This window comes from Amphichorda felina, assembly GCF_050947745.1.
Source record: "Amphichorda felina strain 45539 chromosome Unknown scaffold_5, whole genome shotgun sequence".
Classification (NCBI taxonomy): Eukaryota; Fungi; Ascomycota; class Sordariomycetes; order Hypocreales; family Bionectriaceae; genus Amphichorda; species Amphichorda felina.
Window position 1 is genome coordinate 2,464,602 of NW_028145045.1, and position 19,882 is coordinate 2,484,483.

General features: G+C 53.4%; 4 protein-coding genes and 2 non-coding genes across 6 annotated transcripts; 3 read left to right on the plus strand and 3 right to left on the minus strand.

Annotated features, from left to right (window-relative positions):
* Positions 1–819: 819 nt before the first annotated feature.
* Positions 820–1,496, plus strand: ACO1O0_005614 (translocon subunit SSS1; the record flags this gene model as incomplete). The annotated part of the gene is made up of 3 exons (XM_083195028.1): positions 820–904; positions 1,019–1,105; positions 1,162–1,496. The coding sequence occupies 3 exons, from the start codon at positions 820–822 to the stop codon at positions 1,494–1,496; spliced, it is 507 nt and encodes a 168-aa protein (XP_083049941.1).
* A 99-nt stretch (positions 1,497–1,595) lies between these two features.
* ACO1O0_005615 (WD40-repeat-containing domain protein) lies at positions 1,596–3,830 on the minus strand (the record flags this gene model as incomplete). Its single annotated transcript, XM_083195029.1, has 5 exons — positions 1,596–1,756; positions 1,813–2,947; positions 3,001–3,338; positions 3,397–3,537; positions 3,590–3,830. 5 exons carry the CDS (start codon positions 3,828–3,830, stop codon positions 1,596–1,598), a joined length of 2,016 nt encoding a protein of 671 aa, XP_083049942.1.
* A 1,197-nt stretch (positions 3,831–5,027) lies between these two features.
* GDT1 (TMEM165/GDT1 family protein) lies at positions 5,028–6,688 on the plus strand (the record flags this gene model as incomplete). The annotated part of the gene is made up of 3 exons (XM_083195030.1): positions 5,028–5,624; positions 5,679–6,558; positions 6,618–6,688. 3 exons carry the CDS (start codon positions 5,028–5,030, stop codon positions 6,686–6,688), a joined length of 1,548 nt encoding a protein of 515 aa, XP_083049943.1.
* A 707-nt stretch (positions 6,689–7,395) lies between these two features.
* Positions 7,396–7,468, plus strand: ACO1O0_005617. The gene has a single exon. It is a non-coding gene; the product is annotated as a tRNA-Cys (tRNA).
* A 2,539-nt stretch (positions 7,469–10,007) lies between these two features.
* Positions 10,008–10,080, minus strand: ACO1O0_005618. The gene has a single exon. It is a non-coding gene; the product is annotated as a tRNA-Cys (tRNA).
* A 422-nt stretch (positions 10,081–10,502) lies between these two features.
* Positions 10,503–13,302, minus strand: ACO1O0_005619 (transient receptor potential ion channel family protein; the record flags this gene model as incomplete). Its single annotated transcript, XM_083195031.1, has 2 exons — positions 10,503–12,967; positions 13,017–13,302. The coding sequence occupies 2 exons, from the start codon at positions 13,300–13,302 to the stop codon at positions 10,503–10,505; spliced, it is 2,751 nt and encodes a 916-aa protein (XP_083049944.1).
* Between the last annotated feature and the right edge of the window lie 6,580 nt (positions 13,303–19,882).

Sequence of the window (19,882 nt, forward strand, 5' to 3'; positions counted from 1 at the left end):
AGGTTGAGAATGTGAAATATGATACACAAGTGCGGACGTAGCTCTATGCTAACAATCCTCAGTGCCCAGTTAAGCCTTGCTTCCGGCCGAAGCTCGAGGACGATGACAGAAAAGCTCTGGTATACGGAGACAGGTTCTTCGACAGGATTGGTCCAAGCCCAGGAAGAGAAAAGCCTCCACGCGTCCCGGCGCTCGATCTCTATCTGGGGCTCTCCTCGGAGAAGGTCGGCCGTCGTACGATGAACTCGGGTAGTAGCCACAAGCTTCGAAGGGCGCCACTGGGTTAGAAGTAAGTTCACAGAACGTGAGTTAGTCGACCAGGATGGATGCGCGACCGACGCAGGCTCCTGTTTAAGCTAGCCGCCAATGGTGCAATGGCGACGGGCAACGACGATGCAGAAGAGATTCTGGGGTCGAAGTTGTATCGGAACGAGAGAAGAGGAAGGGGGAAAAGTGGTGAGAAGTGACAAGCTGGGAGTGGAAGTGGACCGATCAAGAAGAGGCAGGCACAGCTTTTTGGGCGCTATGACACTCGCTGCCGAGATCCCTGCTGCTCCCATTCCAACCCGGCAGCTTGGACGAGTGGACGGCCCCGGAATCTCGGATAATCCGCACCCTTCTCCAGCAGTCCAGCCCCATCCATGATTCCAGGGTGCCACACCTCTTGGCACCCGAACTATTTCCGACAGCTCGCTGGGCCAATCTTGTGAACACGTCTCTAAGCTGGTCCCTGAATTCCCCCAGACGCCCATCGCGAAAAGTGACCACGACAACCTTCTCATCCTCACCACGAATCAATCCCCCATAACACATTCCACAATGGCCGACCAAGTTCAGGAGCTCCTCGAGGCGCCCACCGAGTTCGCCAAGAACGGCATCCAGTTTATGCGCCGTTGCACCAAGCGTAAATGCTCCCTCCCCCGTCTACCCCCCGTTGTCCATTGCGTCTCCCAGAGCAGCATCTGCGCAATCTCTATTGCCCAGATAAGGAAGCTTCTAACGCGTTCTACTTTTATAGCCGACAAGTCTGAGTACCTGCGCCTGTGCCAGGCCGTCGGTGTCGGCCTGATCATCATGGGATCGGTGGGATACCTCGTGAAGCTAGGTAAGCTGTCCTGACAACGTGGCTCTATAGGAAGCATGATGCTAACTCGGACTTAGTGTATGTACGATGCGACTCCAGAATCGTCGACCGGACTAACTTTGGCTACCAGACACATGCCTCTCACGCGCGTGCTCGTCGGAGGCGCCTAAGCGAAGCGATCGAGAATGAACAGAAAGGAGACATTGGAGATATCAAGATGAGCGAGCAGAAAGGCCGGCGCAAACACTTCATATTTACGCATTTCATCGGGTTTACACGGACGGGTGTGGTAGTAATGTACAAAAGCGGTTTCAAAAACAAGCTCGGTTTACTCGACGCTATTGCCCATGTTCCTACGATTGGACCGGTCATACATGCACTGCGAACGGATCGCCCGACTACACCTTGGTAGACCGCATTCTTCATACGCCAGAAGATCAGTGCCGTTTTGCATTGCATACATGTCATGAAATCGTGTTGTACAGCCCCATCCGAGGCCAGGGGGAGGCTATCAGTCATCTTCGTCGTCATGCCGATCTTGCCATGATGCGGGCTGGAGCACATCGTTCATGCTCCGCGACATGGGTGGGTCTCCCTCATCATCCTCGACTTCATTGAACGAGTGCATCGTGCAGGTCCCGCGCGACATGTTGTAGCCGTTCCATGCGGAGGCTGTCAAGAGTCAGTCTATAATTACAAGTCGCGACTACAGGAGACGGTAAACTCACCAACAATGAACGGTGCGCTGGGGTGCCAGCTGGCATCGCGGACGCAGGTCGACCAATGCCCTGTCCCCTCGGACCGGAAGAACCGCCTCTCATGGCCGTCCATGGGCCGCGTATCCTTAGTCGCCTCCCGGACATCGATGATCTTGGCGATGGTGGCGTCCATATTGTACACGTAGACCTTGCCGTCTCTGCTACCAGAGTACACGTAGCGTGAATTGGTGGCTGAAGGGGGCGAAAAGTGGCAGCGGATGAGCGTGTTGAGAACCTTGTGACCGCGGAAAGTGACGAGCGAGTTGTCGTTGGGATGAACGTCCCAGTCTTCCTCGTCGTATCGACCTGAGCGATAGTCAAAATTGTTGTACCGAGTGTGCCGCGTGGGGTTCAGTTCGCTGAAGCGGTCAGTCGACATGACCATGCGCAGATCCCATAGCTTCATGCTCTGGTCTTTGCCGTTGCTGAGAATGTACCGCCCGTCGCCCTTGCTGTCAATATATGTCAAGCCCTCAACATGTCCAACAAAGGCACCGGCCTCTCGCTTATCACCCATACTTCGCCTGTCCCAGACCTTGATGGTGGCATCATCCGAGCCGGAGTAAATGATGTGCGGCGATGACTTGTCCGCAAAACAGACGGCGTTCACATCATCTTTGTGCCCTTCAATGTAATGCAGGACTCGACGAGATTCAATGTCGTAGACGACGAGCGAGTTCTGATTCGTCCCGGCAACGAGCTCCCTGCCATCTCCCGAGAAGCGGATCGACCAAATACCGGAGAAAGCGCCAGGATGACCCCATAGGCCCCGGCGCGTCGCATGAGCAGAACTTAATTCCAGTGTATAAGGGTCTCCAGTGTCTAAGGGATCTGTCGGGGCGATGGAAACGAGGCTGGAGATGGATGTGTAGGCCAGCCACTTGTTGTCGGGGCTGAGCGAGGCGTCGGTGAGTGTCCATTGGCCCCAAGGATAGTTGACGGTCTTGTAGTGTTTCCATTTGTACGGGTTTGACGTATCGTACATGCGGACGTTGAAGTCTTGGCAGCATGAGAAGAAGAAGTTGCCATCGTCTGAAAACTGCCCCGAGTAAACCGGGTCATCGTAGTGGATGATGTGCTCCGCCCGGGTCGTTGGTATGAGGTCCTTGGAAAATTGTCAGAGACATGATCCAGCAGCGGGGAATAGAAGAGATATACCTGAGTGAGAAGATCACTGTTTCGTTTCCTGTCTTCCCTGTTGCCGAGACCCAGCTCCCGCTCAAGCATCCGCCTCGCAACGTGCTTCCTCACGCGCCGGTCATAGTCAACGCAGTTAGAGCCAAACACGCCAGACCGCATGAGTTTGATACCTTCCTCGCTGGGGATCTTAGGAAACCGATTCGGGTCCTTGGGAGCTCTCCGCCGCCGCCTTAATATGTTTCTCCAAGGAGGGCCGAGCTCATCCTCATCGTCTTCGCCGAACGTGTCCAAAATTGCGTCCGGGTCTCGGAGAAAGCTGAGTAGTTGCTGACCGCTCCACTGGCCTGCTTGAGCGGCTGTGGCGACAATTCCTTGTTTAGCTAGAGCGAGCCGGAAGAAGTGGGATGGACATACCTCTCAGGAGGCTCAGCAGAGGGACGGTACCCTCGACTTGCTCACCATCGTCATCTTCCTCCTCGTCGTCTCCAAGGACAATTTGAAAGCCGACACTTCCAAACCCTTCGTCTTCGTCGTCATCTTCATCTTCATCTTCATCTTTAGGACGTTAGGCGGCTGAGTTTTATAGATCACAACGGCGAAGGCTTACCTTCATTGAGGGCCCCAGTCCCTTCCACGGTGTCATAGAAGGCCAGTTCATCATCATCATCCTCCTCCTCGTCAGGCGCGTCTTGGTAATCAGGGTCCTCATCATCGTCCATATCCTGGTCAAGGGGGTCCAGATCGTGATACAATGTCGGGGAGTCGCGCCCGGTTGATCCGAGAGAAGAAGCAGTACTCGGGTTGGGCACCGGGTCCGGGCTCTCTCTACCTCTCGGGAGGCCACTCATGATGGGGTTCCGCAGCGCTTAAGGTCACCGTCGGTGTAGGTGTGGGGTTCGGAGCTACTCGGCGCTGATGGAGCTGAGGCAGAGCAGGGCGATAAGGCGTTAACCGACGAAAAAAGGTTGGGAGGATTTACAGGTTTACGGGTTGCAGAAGCATCGGTTTCGCATGGTATTCACGGATTGATGTGGCTCGCAATGAACCCGAGGTGAGACGGGGACTCGTGAGCCGTGACGACATGGCGTCAATGAGGTGCACGCATCAGCGGGGGCACTGTACTCCGTAGCTTTGGCGGAGATAAGCTCTGGATCCGGGGGTCAACTACCTACCCTACACCTTCAAATATAGCCGAATAACGAGCAGTCAGGATGGCCATTATTGATAATCAAACTGCTATAGGCCAATAATAGTGTTCAAATTTATACTCTCCTAGAATTTTTATATATATTATCTCATGTTCATGTTGTGAAATCAGTTTTGTCAGAAGAACCCATCGATTTCATAGTAGAAATGTGGAGGCGCCACAACCTCATTAGTGAACGTGACAGCTTATATAGCTTGAAATTAATTCATACTCGTATACGTAAATCGTAGGGCGAATATAGATACGCATGGGCAGATACTTGCCGGATTTTTCATGACCCATTTATCCGTAGCTATACGTAGTACTAGAGTAACCAGACCAGAGTGTGAAGGCGAGCAACTGGGATGAATTACCTAATTTGCCTGTAGGTCTCAGGAGGAATGACGCCGCTAAGCCTCTCGACCTCTGTGGCGGTGCTGCCACTGTTCTTCACTGGGCCAGGATCCCCAAAGGCACCTAACTGCATGCGGATCAGGACAGCAACATCCCTTTTCGACATCTGATTCTTCCGTCTCTCAAACACCAAAACAAATTGTTCGAATTTCATTGAGCCCCTTCCCTGGTTTTGTAGCTGGCCCGACCGCTCGTCCATTCTCTCTGGGTACCTCCAGCTTACGACTTTACTAATTGCTGACGGCCGACCACGTACGCGAGCCCGCTTTCCCAGTCCATTCGCTTGGCCAGCTCCCCGTGGCACATTACATCGAACCGCCCAGCCTGTCCATCCATTCCCGATTGCCATTACTAGACTTCGCTTGCAGGGTTGTGCAGGTCTCGCCCGCTGGCTTCTACCATTCTTCACCGGTCGACTGCGACTGCCGAATCACGACCCACCACAATGAAGATCCGGACCAAGCACTCGCCCCTGTTTCTTCTCCTCCTCCCGTCCCTCGCCAGCGCGCTCGCCCCAGATGCGGTCGATGCGAATCGCCGGTCTGCGGCCCTCGACACAGCAGACGATGCGATCGAATCTGCTGCCCACATCTCTGTCAACAGCGCGCGACGCGGTGTCCCCACCAAGGACGCGCCCGTTGACGGCAAGGATGGCAAGCCGCACCTAGGTCCCTTCATCGAGACGGATGGGGCCAGAGGCGTCGGAGACCAGGAGCCTCCCCCGCTGGAGGGCCGCCCGGACGACTACACCGTGATCGACGGCAAGGAGATACCCCAGACCAACGATGGCGTCATGTTCGACAAGAACCGTGATCATCCCCAGGAGGGTACCACGGGCACCGAGGGTGGCGTGTCGGAGAAGGAGAGGGTGCGCAAGGCGCAGGAGGACATGGCCGGCGAGAAGCTTCAGGCACAGCCCGAGTCCCCCAAGGAGCAGCCCCCTCTGCCACACAGCGAGGAGGAGAAGATTAAGGCGGCGGGCAAGAGTAGGGACATTGGCCTCTCCGAGGGTGATGATACCGTGGGGTATGCAGGACTTGATGTGAGTTTTAGGCGCTTGTTCTCTTTATCGTTCTTGACTAACTCAAACTCGCAGAAACCAGACGATCTCCCAGACAGGACAGGCCAGAAGCCGCCTCCTTTACCCGGTTCAGTCCAGAATGACCGTCTCGATGAGAACTCCAAGTCTGGAAACACCAAGACGGGTGCCGAGCTGCCGGAAGATGACGAGGAGGGCATCATCCAACCGTTCCACTCCTTCGTGCTGTCCCTGACTATGATTCTCGTCTCTGAGGTGGGCGACAAGACCTTCCTGGTTGCTGCCCTCATGGCAATGAAGCACGACCGGATGGTCGTGTTTACAGCAGCCTTTGGTGCTCTGCTTGTCATGACCGTCCTGTCCGCGATCCTCGGCCACACGGTTCCGACTCTGATCCCCCGCCGCCTCACCAGCTTTTTGGCCTCCGGCCTCTTCTTTGTGTTTGGCGCCCGACTTCTACGGGAGGGTATGCAGATGGATCCCAATGAGGGTGTCGGCGCTGAGATGAGCGAGGTGGAGCAGGAGCTTGCCGAGAAGGAGAAGGAGCTTGGCCGTCACGGCCACGCGGCCGACCCGTACACCCTGGAGATGGGGCTGAACGGACGAAGATCTCGGTCGCGAGGCCGATTCCCCTCTCCCCCGAGGTCGCCGTCCCAGTCCCCACCGCGCTCCCCCGCAGGGTCCAACACGCTGGGCCAGACCCTCCAGGGGGTGAGCAACCTGTTCTCGCTTCTGCTGAGCCCCGTCTGGGTTCAGACATTTGTGATGACCTTTCTGGGCGAGTGGGGAGACCGCAGCCAGATTGCGACGATTGCCATGGCGGCGGGCCAAGATTACTGGTGGGTGACGCTGGGAGCCATGGTCGGCCACGCCATCTGCACCGGCGCTGCCGTGATCGGCGGCCGGGCCATTGCCGGACGGGTCAGTCTCAAAGTTGGTAAGTGCTTGTGGCAGCAGCATTCTGTTGAAAGGGCGTCTCATGCTAACGACTCACAGTTACTGTCGGCGGCGCTGTGGCATTCCTCGTCTTTGGCTTCATCTACTTTGTGGAGGCATTCTACGCGTAGAGCTTTGCACCGCATTTTTCACGCTCGATAGACTTGTTTTCTGGGCTCACTCTGGCACGACGGCCACATTCATATATCATTTGTTGTAATCTAAGCGCTAGCCGGGCAACATGCCTTTTATCATTCAGGACTGCGCATGAAGGAGGGCCGGTTGCAGGGGTGTTTTGGAGGCTGTATATTATGGCAGGCGTGGAGCGAGACATTTAGTGCTTGTCTCATGGGCTTAAACATGTGTAAAGACATGGCAAGGAATAGAAGATTTCTTGTCCGGCATCGGACAACGGAGCTTATGAGGTCTCTGTGATGGCATCTTGATCGCCCTGTTTCAGCCAGAGAACACGTGCATGAATTAGATGGCTTCGGTGACAGAACCATGGAGCTCATCATTAGGAATCACGTATAAAACCGAGTTATCGGGTCTTGTGGGTGAAATTGGAAAACGTCTACTGTCTCCTCCCTGTCAACACTCCTTAGGATGCCCAACGTGCTCGTAGTCGTGCGGCCGGCGATCACCCTTTCACCTACACATGGGAAAATATTCAAAATAGGCATTGTACATGCCACTTGGTGATTTGAGGAAGGCGGAGTCCAGACCCCAGAGAAGTTCCCACTGACGCGAGGCCCTCATCGTGGTCTCCCCTGTGTTTGGTGGGGGGTTACATTCATGTACCAAATTCTTAGAGTTTCATGCACAGCAAACATCTGAGGCCTTGGTGGCGCAGCGGTTAGCGCGTGGATTTGCAGTGTCTAAGGTCCCTAGTTCAAATCTGGGTCAAGGCTTCCTTTTTTGCATTTATTTATAACTGCTCCAGCATCTTTTTCTTTTTTCTTCTTTTTTTTCTCTGGGATGATTTTCATTTAAATCGAGAAGTCCTGTATGAATTTGGTGGTGCTGTGATGGCCTCCGACCACTGGGCTGCCCACGCATGTCGCGGAGTGACAGGACAGGTGGTCTGGTCCAAGTCGGTTTGCACTGCGATTTCCCATCTCATGATATGTAGTAGACATGACAAGATACGGTACCAAAACTCACCATCCCCTCACTCCGCCAGCCAAATCTGTTACAGTCACTGGTGAATTACCATTCACCACAACCCCCCATTTCCCAACGCAAGTTCATGTTCCGAATTCTTTAACACGACATACACACGCGCACATATATGTATACAATGGCGAGAAATGGAACCAGTCTGTTCAACTTCGATTTGATGAGAGAGAGAGAGCTTTCCGAAGAGCAAACTGGTGCTGTGCAACCCCCCAACACTAGAAACCGCAGCCGAAGCGGCTCTCTGGCTCGACTATTTTTGTCCCCCTCTCGACCAGGAGAAAGACGCCCATCAATATCTATGGACGGTCTGGTATATTATGCTCAGTATTGCCCAGAGTCCCGACGTGACGAGTCAGGTGCACGATTGTCTATTGCGCGTTGTAGAGAACCCGCGGCAGTGTGCAAAGGGGGAGTTGAACGTCTGGGGGGTTAAGTATCCATCAGTTCGATTCTCGCCACTTTCGTATTTACTGACAGTATCAATCTCATCTCCAGGCTCAGAAACGCGTGTGGAAAGACGTCCCGCATCTCCCCATGTGTATAGAAGCATACTTTACTGGTTTGTCCCCTAGTTCCTCGGGCCCCTTTCAGGACCATTCCTAACTTTGTTATGTTTTCTGGCAAAAGATCCGACATCAGAACCAGGAGAGTTGACTGAGAAGTCAGCCCGGACATGGAGAAACCTTAGCACTTTCGGGGCCCGATGCCTTGGATCGGGTGTAGTAGGTCCCTACTACCAGGCAATGGATGCCCTCCGATTAGCGCTCGAGGAGGAACCGACGGACAAGGTAAAATTTGAATGCCGAGTGCAGGTCGCCTGTGAATAGATTGGTCATGGTGGCAAACAACTTCTCTGGTGGGCGCGGGATAACATTGGTTATGCGGATGTCCCGGTGGAGCACGAGGCAACATATGTTGAACAGGGCCCGTTGTACCATGGCCCTCCCGCCATGTGCTTGAAACGGTGGGGCTTCTGGCTGGATCGGTTCGAGGAGCTCGGAAAGGAGGAATCTGGTTTGGGCGAGGAGGCGCGCAAGGCTGCACTCGAAGCGGCGCAAACTATGAAAAGCGTCGAGGCAGGGGTGGGCAATACGCTGTCAGCGGCATCGTGACTCTATGAGCCTGGTATTGCTTACCGCTGCCAAGACACAACCTACATACCGATCAGGACGGCTTGCAGCACGCGCTGGAGGTTAATCAACTGGAAACACGGCGGATATAAACATGGGGGTTGGCAGAAGTCGATGATGGCGTTTGGAAACAGCCTGCTGAATACCTAGGTAATAGGGACTCATGTGTAAGCTTGTTGGGTGCGTCGCGCCGCGGACTCACCGCGAGGCTGACCAAGAGTTGAGAGAACCCAGATCGAACCGCGGATCATGCTCCCCCAGAAGCTCTTTGCTGGGGTCACCCGTACACGTAATAACCAGGGGGGATGAGGGTGAGAGTCAACTTTTCAAGTGGAAGTCATGGGAGTGATCCGGATAGCCTGACCGAAGTGGCATGGGGATCTAGGGTCCGATTTGGGGGCCAAGCTCGTATGCGATTCGGGCAGAGAGAAGAAGCCTGCCACGGTGCTGGGCATTTCGTTTTGGTGTGAGCTGTTGGTTGGTTGCCAACCCGTAATACGCAGAAGCTTCACCTTGTCGCCATGTTCTTTTCAGGCCTGGATTCGAAGCTCCGGAGGGCAAATTGGGAAGTGGAAGCTCGGGGGCCCGGGGAAGGGTGGAGGACGGGGACGTTCGTGCGTCCACCTAGTCGTCTCGCGCGTGTCACTGTGAAACTTTCCATATGCAAGTCCACCCACCTGTAGCTCAGGGAGAGCAGCAGTAGGGAACTTCCTCTTGGATTCGGTCGATGAAGTAACGCCAAAGCGAAAAAGAAGGGGGAGAACTTGACGCCAGCAGTCCAGCCTACTGCGAGATCTCCCCACCAAGGTGAGAGACCCCTCAGCACCCACAGATTTACGAGGTGGATCAAGAATAACGAGACACAAATGGATCAATTAAGGAGATGAAAATGGGGGCCCAAATGATGAGAATAAAAAATCATACCTAGAGCGCAGTCACAAACAGATTACAGGCGGATGAGAGGCAAACTTGGCAAGTGAGTGAGGGCGGGTCGGTGCCTTCCTTCCCTCACCACGACTCCGCCACGTGGACCTCACTTACACGGCCCAAACACCAAACCACCACGAATATCGGCCATGGGAATCATCCTAGAGGTCTAAAAAAGAACGCCGGAGCAGTTATAAATAAATGCAAAAAAGGAAGCCTTGACCCAGATTTGAACTAGGGACCTTAGACACTGCAAATCCACGCGCTAACCGCTGCGCCACCAAGGCCTCAGATGTTGCTGTGATTACGGGGGCGGGAATTCGATACTTCAAGGTGGGTTTGGGCTGCAGGTGGCCCACCGAGGCAACACGAGATGTTGTCAGTGACCCATCGAGGCTCGTGCTCCTGGACTTTTCGGGGACCCGCTGAAGCTTCACTTGGCATAATATCTGTTTGGAAACAGATACATTCGCCTAGCCAAGGCGGATCACCCATGTCAGACATCCAGTATATCCCACCAATTCGCTCACTGTTGACGAACGTTGTCGAGCAACGCTCTCGGGTTATCACAAGTCCCTATTCTGACGCTATCTTTGCCTTCTTATTGACTGACTATCTGTCCTACCGAGGCATACCGCTAGCTAAAAGATGCAATAGCAACACATGTATGTATACAGTACCATCGTTATCTCATTTTACAACACCAATGTCATGTAAGGAACGGACCGCTCGGCACGCCATCTCCCCATAGCCCCACGCGACCGCTCTCAACATCCTGGGGTGTAAGACGAGTCGCGCTCCATGTCGTCCAGGACGAGCATGCTCGAGGCGGGAGGTTCCCCCGGTCCTGGGGCGATGCGTGGTTGATGCCCCCATTGGGACTGTCTGTATCTCCCTGCCCCGAAGTGTAGCCCACGGTGGTATACCCGGAATCCCGCGATACGAACCGCCCCCCGTGGACGACGAAGTTTTTAGGCTGTAAATGCTTCGCGCACTCGAATGTGCGGAGCTCCATGTGCTCAATGTATTTGTCCATGGCACGGGAAATCACCTGCGGATATCCCGTCTGGTATCGACGCAACGACATCCACGTGGACCCAATATTAAGGACGATGAGGACCAGGATCGCGCCAACGAGGATGGCCTGCACGATGACAATGACGAACGCAACAATGTTCATGACCATGCGGCTTTGCCCGAGAATTGGAACAAAAGCTATGCTCAAGAGGGGACAGATGATTTTGGTGACAGACGTCATCACCATAACGGCAGCGTTTCTGTTGCTCTCAAACGGATTCCACTTGATGATCAGGATGAGGAATCCAACCTCCCACAAAAGCAGGAGAAAGATCTGGGATTTTGGCCACCCCTTGCCGCCGCCGAGAATGGAGCCTCGAATAAGGTGGTAGACGATGTAAAGGCCGCAGAACCACCACCTGTCCGATCGATATCTGGCAGCGAGCCACCCAAAAACCGCGATGAAGCGCTCGTCCAGATTAGATAAATGGTCCTGGGCGTTGAGTGGGACGTCAAGCTGCGTCGCTGTCTCGCCTCCACTCCTAGTTGTATCGTTGCCTCCGCTCCTGGCTGTATCGTCGTCTCCGCTCCCGGTTGTATCGTCGTATCCGCTCCCGGTTGTATTCTCGTCTCCGCTCCCAGTTGTATTCTCGTCTCCGCTCCCAGTTGTACCCTCCTCTTCGCCCGGATCTGTATTCTCCTCTCCGTTCCTAGCTGCATTCTCATCTCCGCTCCTAGTTGTATCGTCGCCTCCGTTCCTAGTGGCATTCTCGCCCCCGCTCCCATCTGTACCCTCCTCTTCGCTCCCAGTTGTATTCTCGTCTCCAATCCCAGTTGTATCCTCCTCATCGCTCCCATCTGTATGCCCGTCTGCGCTCCCAGTTGTGTTTGCAGGGAGAGGTCCTGTGAATCTCCGCCAACCAATCTGCCCATATCTCCCTGACTGAGGAGGCGGAAATTTGTTGAAACCTGCAGACAACACGGCGATGGCCAACGAAGTCGGCAGGAAGACGATCAAGAAGACTGCAATCCAACCCAGGAGGGCTGGTGTCCCCGGTGATAACTGATACGTAGACAGGGTGACCAGGGCAGGAAAGGCGATTACCACCATTCGGCACTGGATGGCAAGCGAGAAGCTCCCGCAGTTCTCGCGGCTACTCGTGCAGTAGCGGATGAAGTAGTCAAACGCCTTGTTATTGTACCACCCCAAGACCATCGGAATAAGGATGAATATAATCGTGAAAGCCATAACCAAAAGTGGGATGGAGATAAATAGCATCGCCCACCAGATATAGGCAATGAGCGGAGCATCCATGTAGGGAATGTTGATGGCAGATAGGGTGCCGCTGAATCCTGGCCAGGTTCCCGGAAGAGGGAGGCCATACATACTCTGCTGGCCGGACCAGGAGCAGTCGTAAGGGTTGCTAGCATTGTACTTGATAGGGCAGAGGGGCAGGGCGGCCGTATCGATTGTCACGAGATCAGTCGTGGGCGTTTCTGACAGATTGTAGATCTGCTGCTCTAACGCCTGCGTCTGGGGCCGCGCTAGGTCAGAGACGCTCTGCCATCCGAGGCGATAGTCAACGTCGGGGTTCCTGGACCATCTGCCGAAGGCCTGAAGAACTTTCTTGTCGGCAAGCAAGCCCGTTGACCATCCAAAGTTGCTCCACCATGCAGGCAAGACAGCAGGCCAGTCGAGAGATATGGCTCCGGTTAGGAAGATGGACTGGAATGCATCCATGATGACCATAACTGAAAGTGTGTGCGCATAGTGCATCCTCGTCTCCGGCATGCTGTAGCCGTAGATGCTTGCGCCAAACGACGACATGGCGGTAACGAAGGTGGACCCAATGAGGATTGGCACGGATACACCAGGTTTGGAGAGGGTATTCCCATTTGTCAGCGGGGCCTGGTAGCATCCTATTTCTCTCTTGGTCGAGTTTGAGAAGATATGTAGGCGGACGACGGCGTCCAGGTCGGGAATGCTGTAGCCGATGGTGGGTATACCGGCAACATCGTACGGCGAGATGGGAAGGGCAACAAAAGATTCGATATACTTTTCGGTATCTAGAGGGCACAGACTGGCTACATTTGTCTTGCAGGGGTCATAAGTCTGGCTGAGACGAGTTTCGCCGTAGGCGTCGACCTGGATGTGCACTGATGTGGTTGTTAGTCGAGGCGATACACGCGAGGAGGGATGACTTACTCATCAGGCTGTCATTCCGGACTCTCGTGATCCCATTAAGGTGGAAAACGACAGTAAGATTGTCGGCATAGTAGCCGGCATCGAACCTGCCGATAGAAAAAAGACTCTCTTCGGCGAAGCAGTCGTCGAAATTCCCCGTGTAGAGGGCGGGATACCGGCTAATATCGAGTTGGCGTTTTACCTCATCGACCCCCATTCCGGCTACATAGACCGTATCGTTTGCAGATGCCGAAGCAAAGGAGACAAGAGCCGTAAAGGCCAGGGTAAGTGTTGAAAGCTGGAACATTGTGCAAGGCTGTCGATACGATGTTCTGTGGGTCGAACAGAACTTCGTCTTGCGCTGAGGGGTGGGATATTTAAGAAGAGGGATACGCACACCATTTCGGCACTTGGTTTTCGATATTTTTTCGAAATTGATAGACTTTCGAACTCTCGTTGGGGAACGAGTAGGGCTCGTAGCAGAGTGGCAAACCCTGGTGGCTGGAAGTTTGGCGTTTTCATCCACGGTGAGATCTCGTACCGACCAAGTGTTCCTCGTGGGAGCATCACTATTGGTCCATAAGCTATTTTGTACGAGAAGAAATACTATCAAGGTGGCGGTATCCATGGCGGGACGCCTGATGGTAGCTTCGTCTTGCCCTGCGAGAATAGAGGTCAAGGGCGAAGACGAAACATGCCCAAAGGCGTATTCGTAGCAAGTTAGAGCGGCCTATAGGTGTCCCGAGATATGCAATTCTGGGCAGAGGTTTACAATTCAAGTTGGATTCTCAAGAGATGTTTGTGTATTGGAGGCTGGAAGCTACTACTAGGTATATTTCCTGGTAGACGTCGGCGGGATCAAATGCATTGTTCCTTCCCCAGGAATCGAAGTATGTGGCCAAGCACCAACTGAAGAGAATGTTCACTAAATACATAAACTACTAGTACCTAGTAGCCGACGAAAGTAGGTACCTATGGCATAAAGTTGAAGAATCGCTGCTTCCCTACGTGTAAGTAAAGTAGTTAGGTATTTGCTCTCAGGATGGCCTACTTGTGACCGGCGACCTCGTGTCTCCCGTCTTGACAATATTCGACTCTTCCAACTACTAGTAGGCGTATATAAATAGCAGTGCCAACAAGCCAACGCCCAGTACGGACTGGAAGCTGCGAGCTGGTACCTGCATATAAGGCCAAGCTATGCCCTGATCGCCAACGTTGCTGCCCTGTTCCTGTAGTATAGGGCCACGATACTGCCTCTCGAACTCCCGAACTGGGTGACATTTTCCCCATCTACATTCTCCAAGTTGCGGCTGGATGCCACAAACAGGCAGCTGAGAATATTCAACACCATGTCTGCTCCGTTTGATGAGCGCCCCATCTGACTCATCTCACCTATCTCACTGGGAGTCATAGGTTCTCAACAAACCCTGCAGCGACGTGTCATAAGCACTTGAATTTGGCTTTCGTGATGGACGCATCTAACGCGTAATTGGAGAATATGTCCTACAAGCACGACAGCTTTCAGGGCACCGGAGACAGCATTGAAAACTCGGGTGAGAACTCGGGTGAGATGGAGAGCTTCCGGGTAGGTCGGACGGTGCGTGGCGTGCGCCACTCGGTGCGGGTCCTGGTGCTCCTGGCGCTCTCTGATCTCTCCCGCTGTTCCGGGGAGACTTGGTACTAGTACTACATAATATCGAGGCAGGTCGACACAGCTCAGAGTGCTGTTTCGGGCTGCGACTGTAAGGCGGCGATCTTTGGACGGTTCTCCCGACTTGCCAAAAGTGGCAGCAGCGAGGTCTTGGATCCATCCACTTCAATTACTAGGTACCTAGGTATGTACTATTATCAGTGCCGTCAGTCTCCCGATCCTAGTGGATCCACGACCCGGCAAACCATCCCCACACCATGGATCACGGAAGTCGGGGTGGCACTGGATAGATGCCAGCCTCAGAGCCATGGATGTTATGCCTAGGCTGTTGGGAGTAGTAACTAGGACCTGCCTCAAGTATCACAGGCATCAATTTCGAGCATCATTCCAATGAGTTTTGACGGGTGCAATCCGGACTTGTAGACAACCTCAATGCTCCGGGATCGGGTCATCGGCGCTCTAGCCATGCCGCCCCCCGGGGGCTTGAGGGAAAAAAGAAACTAAAATTGACCGCCGATGGACCGATCAGCGTCATCCCCGGCATCCGCCCTGCCCGCTGGGGACAATCGACGGCCATCACAATCAAACAACATTGCGCAATTGGATACGTACGAGTACGCCCAGCTAAGTAGCTACCTTATTAGGCATGCCAGTTACTTACGTCGTATATATATGTATATATATTAATAAAGTCATCTCCTTGTAAATGGTGAATGCCATTTCAATGCGGCCGGAGAGTTGATTGGCTGCCGCAAGCATGGCACGCCGTCGCTCCGCATGTCAAAATAAGGAGGCTTCCGATATGGAGCCGCTGATCGCTCTGATGATGCAGCACTGATACTTCCATCTTGGGTAGCTGAGACGCAAAGGTTCCGGGCCTGCTTGATAAAGGTGAAACAGCGTGCCCGAGTGTCAGAGATATCCATCGGCGCCTCGCTCAAGCCCAGACAGACCAGGGCTTGCTAGGGGGCCCTGTGGCCCCATCAATTGAACGGGGAGCCAATGGACCCAAGAAGGTGGAGGCTGAGGCATGAACGGCGCGGCTCCGTCACTACGGGTCCACGTCACTACGGGTCCACGGCAAGGCGACAAGGGCGAGGCTCTCGCCGCTCAGCGTCTCGCCGCTCCTCTCGCCTATGTACTATGTAAACTTGATGGCCGCCCGCCTCCATCTCGAGGTATCTTTGACTTCTTCCTCATCCCTCTCCCTCCCCCCCTCAAATTTCTCTCGTCGGGTTCCTTTCTGCCTTGGCTGTGACCTGGCCCTGGCCGGCTCGCCCCTCCTCCCTCTCTGTCTCCATCCCCCTTGGTCTTGGTATTCCGGTGCTCCGTCATGCAGGATACGGGTAGTCTGACAATGGCCGTGTGGTAAAAAGCGGCTAGGTACCTAGTTGATAACGAGGACTCGCTTCGCTAGGTACAGATCTGATGTCTCGTTAAGATGATCATAATATACATGGACTAAGTTAGTGTGCCGAAACATGGGTCAATGCATATGACTCTGTCAACTTTCTGGCGGTTGAATTTCATTATCCATTCTCATGTCTACCTACACAAGAAGTGTGCTTGTTTTGGCTTCACCTCGCTTGAGGCTACTAGACCCAGCAACCACGATGAGGTACAAGCACGTCTGCTGGGACTATATACCTATATACTTATCTATATACCGCTGGGGGAAAAACAAAAAAATCATAAAAATATTTATCGCTGTTCCCGGGTCCCCGTCCTACTCAAAGGCCAGTCGAAGCCACTCGGGTGACGCTGGCTGGTGTGATCCTCCCCTCTCGCCGCTGCACTGTCCTCCCGTGCCGGTCGTGTGTTCACCCCCCCCCGCAACACTGCCGGTCGTGTGTTCGCTCGTTGCAGAGTCCCCGTCCCCGGACCCCACAACAACGACACCCTCGGACGCTGGAAGAGCGGCTCCTTGAGCCGCTGTCGGAGGGGCGACATGCCCGGAAGCCTGGGAGTCGGTGAGCGCGGGAGCTGGAGGGGGGCCACTCACCGGCGTGTACGCTGAAGTGACTCGACTGATGACGGCTGGTCGAAGCGTCCGATCCATTTCCAGTCTCAGGATACGGGCCTCGTACATGGCCTCCGTATACATGAGCCTGTCGTCGGTCATCGACAAGCTAGCCCTCAGGCTTGCTATCTCCGTGGCGAGCTGCTTCCTTTCCTTCCAATTCCTCTAAGCAGTGTACCCAAAGGTAAGCACCGCCACGATGAAGCTGCCCCATTGAGCAGCAGCGGGGACCCAGTCTGGGACAGAATCCTTGTTGTCGGTCATCTTTTCTCTGAAAAAAGTTGATGGTCGTACGGTTTGTCCTCAGTTGTAGAAGAAAGAAAAGAAAACAGGCACGCTTGTGGCGGGATGCCACTATTATATAGATTCCATGCCGAATGTTTTGCGTCCATCAAGGTGCCAAAGGACCTTAGTTGGCTGCGTGGATGACCCACCTTCCGCCAATGGGTATATGGATTCTATATCGAATGTTTCGCGTCCATCAAGGTGTCAAAGGTTCATGTAAAGGTGGCACTGGGTCGTCGTGTCGTTCAAAGGTTTGTATTTGGTGGCTGAAAATGGGATGCTGGGTTCGTGCTTGCCTTGGAAACCAATACCGGTCCAACCTCTTCCCACGCCACCTCTCTTATTAAATTTCTGTGCTCTAGTTAAAGGAGAGACCAGCGCCAAACTGATATTAACAGGCTGTTAAAGCCCCAAAGCTACCAAGTTCATATCAATACTCAACAGTTGTAAGCAACCATAAACTGGTCTTAGAACAGCTATAGAAGGCCGAAGGATTATACCAGCCTGTGAGTCTCCCCTTAGTTTTGGTCTGTACAAAAAGACATGTTCTATCATCCCAGCCCTAAAAGCCTTCCAAGCCAACCTTTGCTAGTTGACTATTGTGGCTGGCGCAACCAGGTTGTTGGGTCGTTTTCAGCCACTCGTAATCCCAAACTCTATCGTAGTTGGGCATAACAACTTGAAGAATGGCTCGGCTCCTTCCATTATAATAACGCCAACCATCCCTCCCTCCATCTTTAGGTCTTCACCATTAAATCCGAATTTAACATTTCAAGTCTCCAGGCCAACGATACTTACCAACGCTCAACCCGGAAAGGATTACGCGTCAGAAGAACCAACAAGAAAGAACACTCAGTACCTATGGAATTGACTTCCAAGATGCGCAAAGCAGCACTAGAGATGCTTCGAGGCAGCTCCAAGCCTGACAAAACGGAAGTCTTAACTCAGCCGACTCCTACGCCCGGGATGCCAGCATTTATCTACAAGGACTCCACCATGCTACCACATCTGGATGAAGAAGATGAGAAAATTATCGCAGAATGGGAACAGGAATATCCATCCAAGTACGACGGATTCTCAGGCGTCCATTTGTTGTTTGTGTGCATCCCTGAAATGCATCGACACAAGCTGAACCCTCGTCGAATGTTCAGCAAGAAGAAACACCCCTTTTGGGCGGCCAGACTGCATATCCAGAAGGTTGAGAGCGTCGCGCGCCTGATGCGACAAGGATTTGATTGGACAGCGGCCAACATTGTCGAAGGACGGGAAAAATTTACGTTGGATTGTCCGTATCTGCATTACCTTGATCATAGGTGCGAGAGGTGCAGGCACATGCGAACTTACAAGGTGCGCAGCTTGCCCGGGCAGGCGAAGTGGGAGGGGACGCTGGACATATACACCGAGAGTCGCGACACGATCTTGGACTTCGACGTGTCTGAGGTCACTGCCGACACGTGTATCTCGGCCAAGGCTCTTTCCTGTGGGAGGAATATTTACGTTGCCTCGAGGAGGTCCGGCATGAAATACAATGGGGTTTTCAAGGACGAGCCGTTGGGAGGATGGTGGTTGGCGTCTGGTAAGGGCAGACCTGATTCTCGCTACGGTATAAGAACGGAGGTCGGCTCGTACGATGATTCTTCTAGCAGAATGCTGTCGTTAGCCGCCATGACTGCCTTGACGGCAGCTAACATGGTGACTATATGAGGGCGATCAGTGCAACTCCTCTATCTGCGCGAGCTCTGATATCTCCGTCAAAGTGGCGGATGCGTTGGAGTATAAGAAGCGCTTGTGTTCTACTTAAATAAATCAGTGCTTCGTTAGGGCTAAGAAGGGAACTGATTATAATAGGAGCTTAGGTATATTATAGAATCAAGTGGAATTAATCTAGCCTAACTAGGCAGACAAACTTACTTACGGGACGATACTAAGCATTATAATCGGCGTGAACGATTATACGATCTATTTATCCTTAGTTTACTGTGATAATCGGAACTATTAATATGTCAGAGGCAGAAGAGGCGAGACCGCATCGACCTGCCCTGGAGGCATGAGGTGACGTGCAGCAGGCTAAGGAGGAGCCACGTGATGGGGACTTATAAGACCAGTCCCTCCCATCAGGGCCTTATATTCTTAAGAGATGAACGTCTTATACCTCTTCACTCTCCTCCGTGCATCTAGTCCTGACACTATATAAGAAAAGAAACGGAATAACATTAGAGACGAGGCTAAACGAGCTCCTAATAACCTTACATAGGATAAACGATATGTCGGTTGAAGGTGGAATTTTGGGACCGGGTGACGCAAGATGCGCACCTCCCAGTCCGCTTCTGCACCTCTGCTGGGGATGCCATTTGGCAACCCATGGAAAGGCGGTATTTCGCAATCCTCGGCCGATTTGAAACCAGCAACACCTAGTCATGCTCTCAGCGGCATATAAGAGACATCACGGACAGCCTCGTGACTGATTGGCTCCTTCTGCATACAAAAGACCGCGGGGAGATGTGTCCGGCTACATGTGTTTTGAGCACGCCATTCCGCCGAGAAAGACACCAACGACACCCGCATTCTGCCCAATCGGGGAAGAGACTGGCGTCAAAGTCGCTCACTATTAGGTACCGAGTATTGCTGAACTGCGCTGACTTGGGGCTGCCCACCACGACGACTAGTGCACGCAATTTTTTCCCCTCCCACCCAGATGGGCATGTTCGACCCTGGCACGAGTGGCCACGAGTGGATTGCGGTAGCTGGATTAGGGAAAGGGGCCAATTGCACCTCCGTCATTATGTACCTAATACTATCCACTCCCCATACGTACCTACGTACGTACCTACAGGACGGAGTACAACGGTATGAGGGAGATGATCTAAGGGGTATTAGGCCATGCTGAGGAAAGCAGGTTGGCAGAGACGGGGATTGCACGGCTGCTCAGTC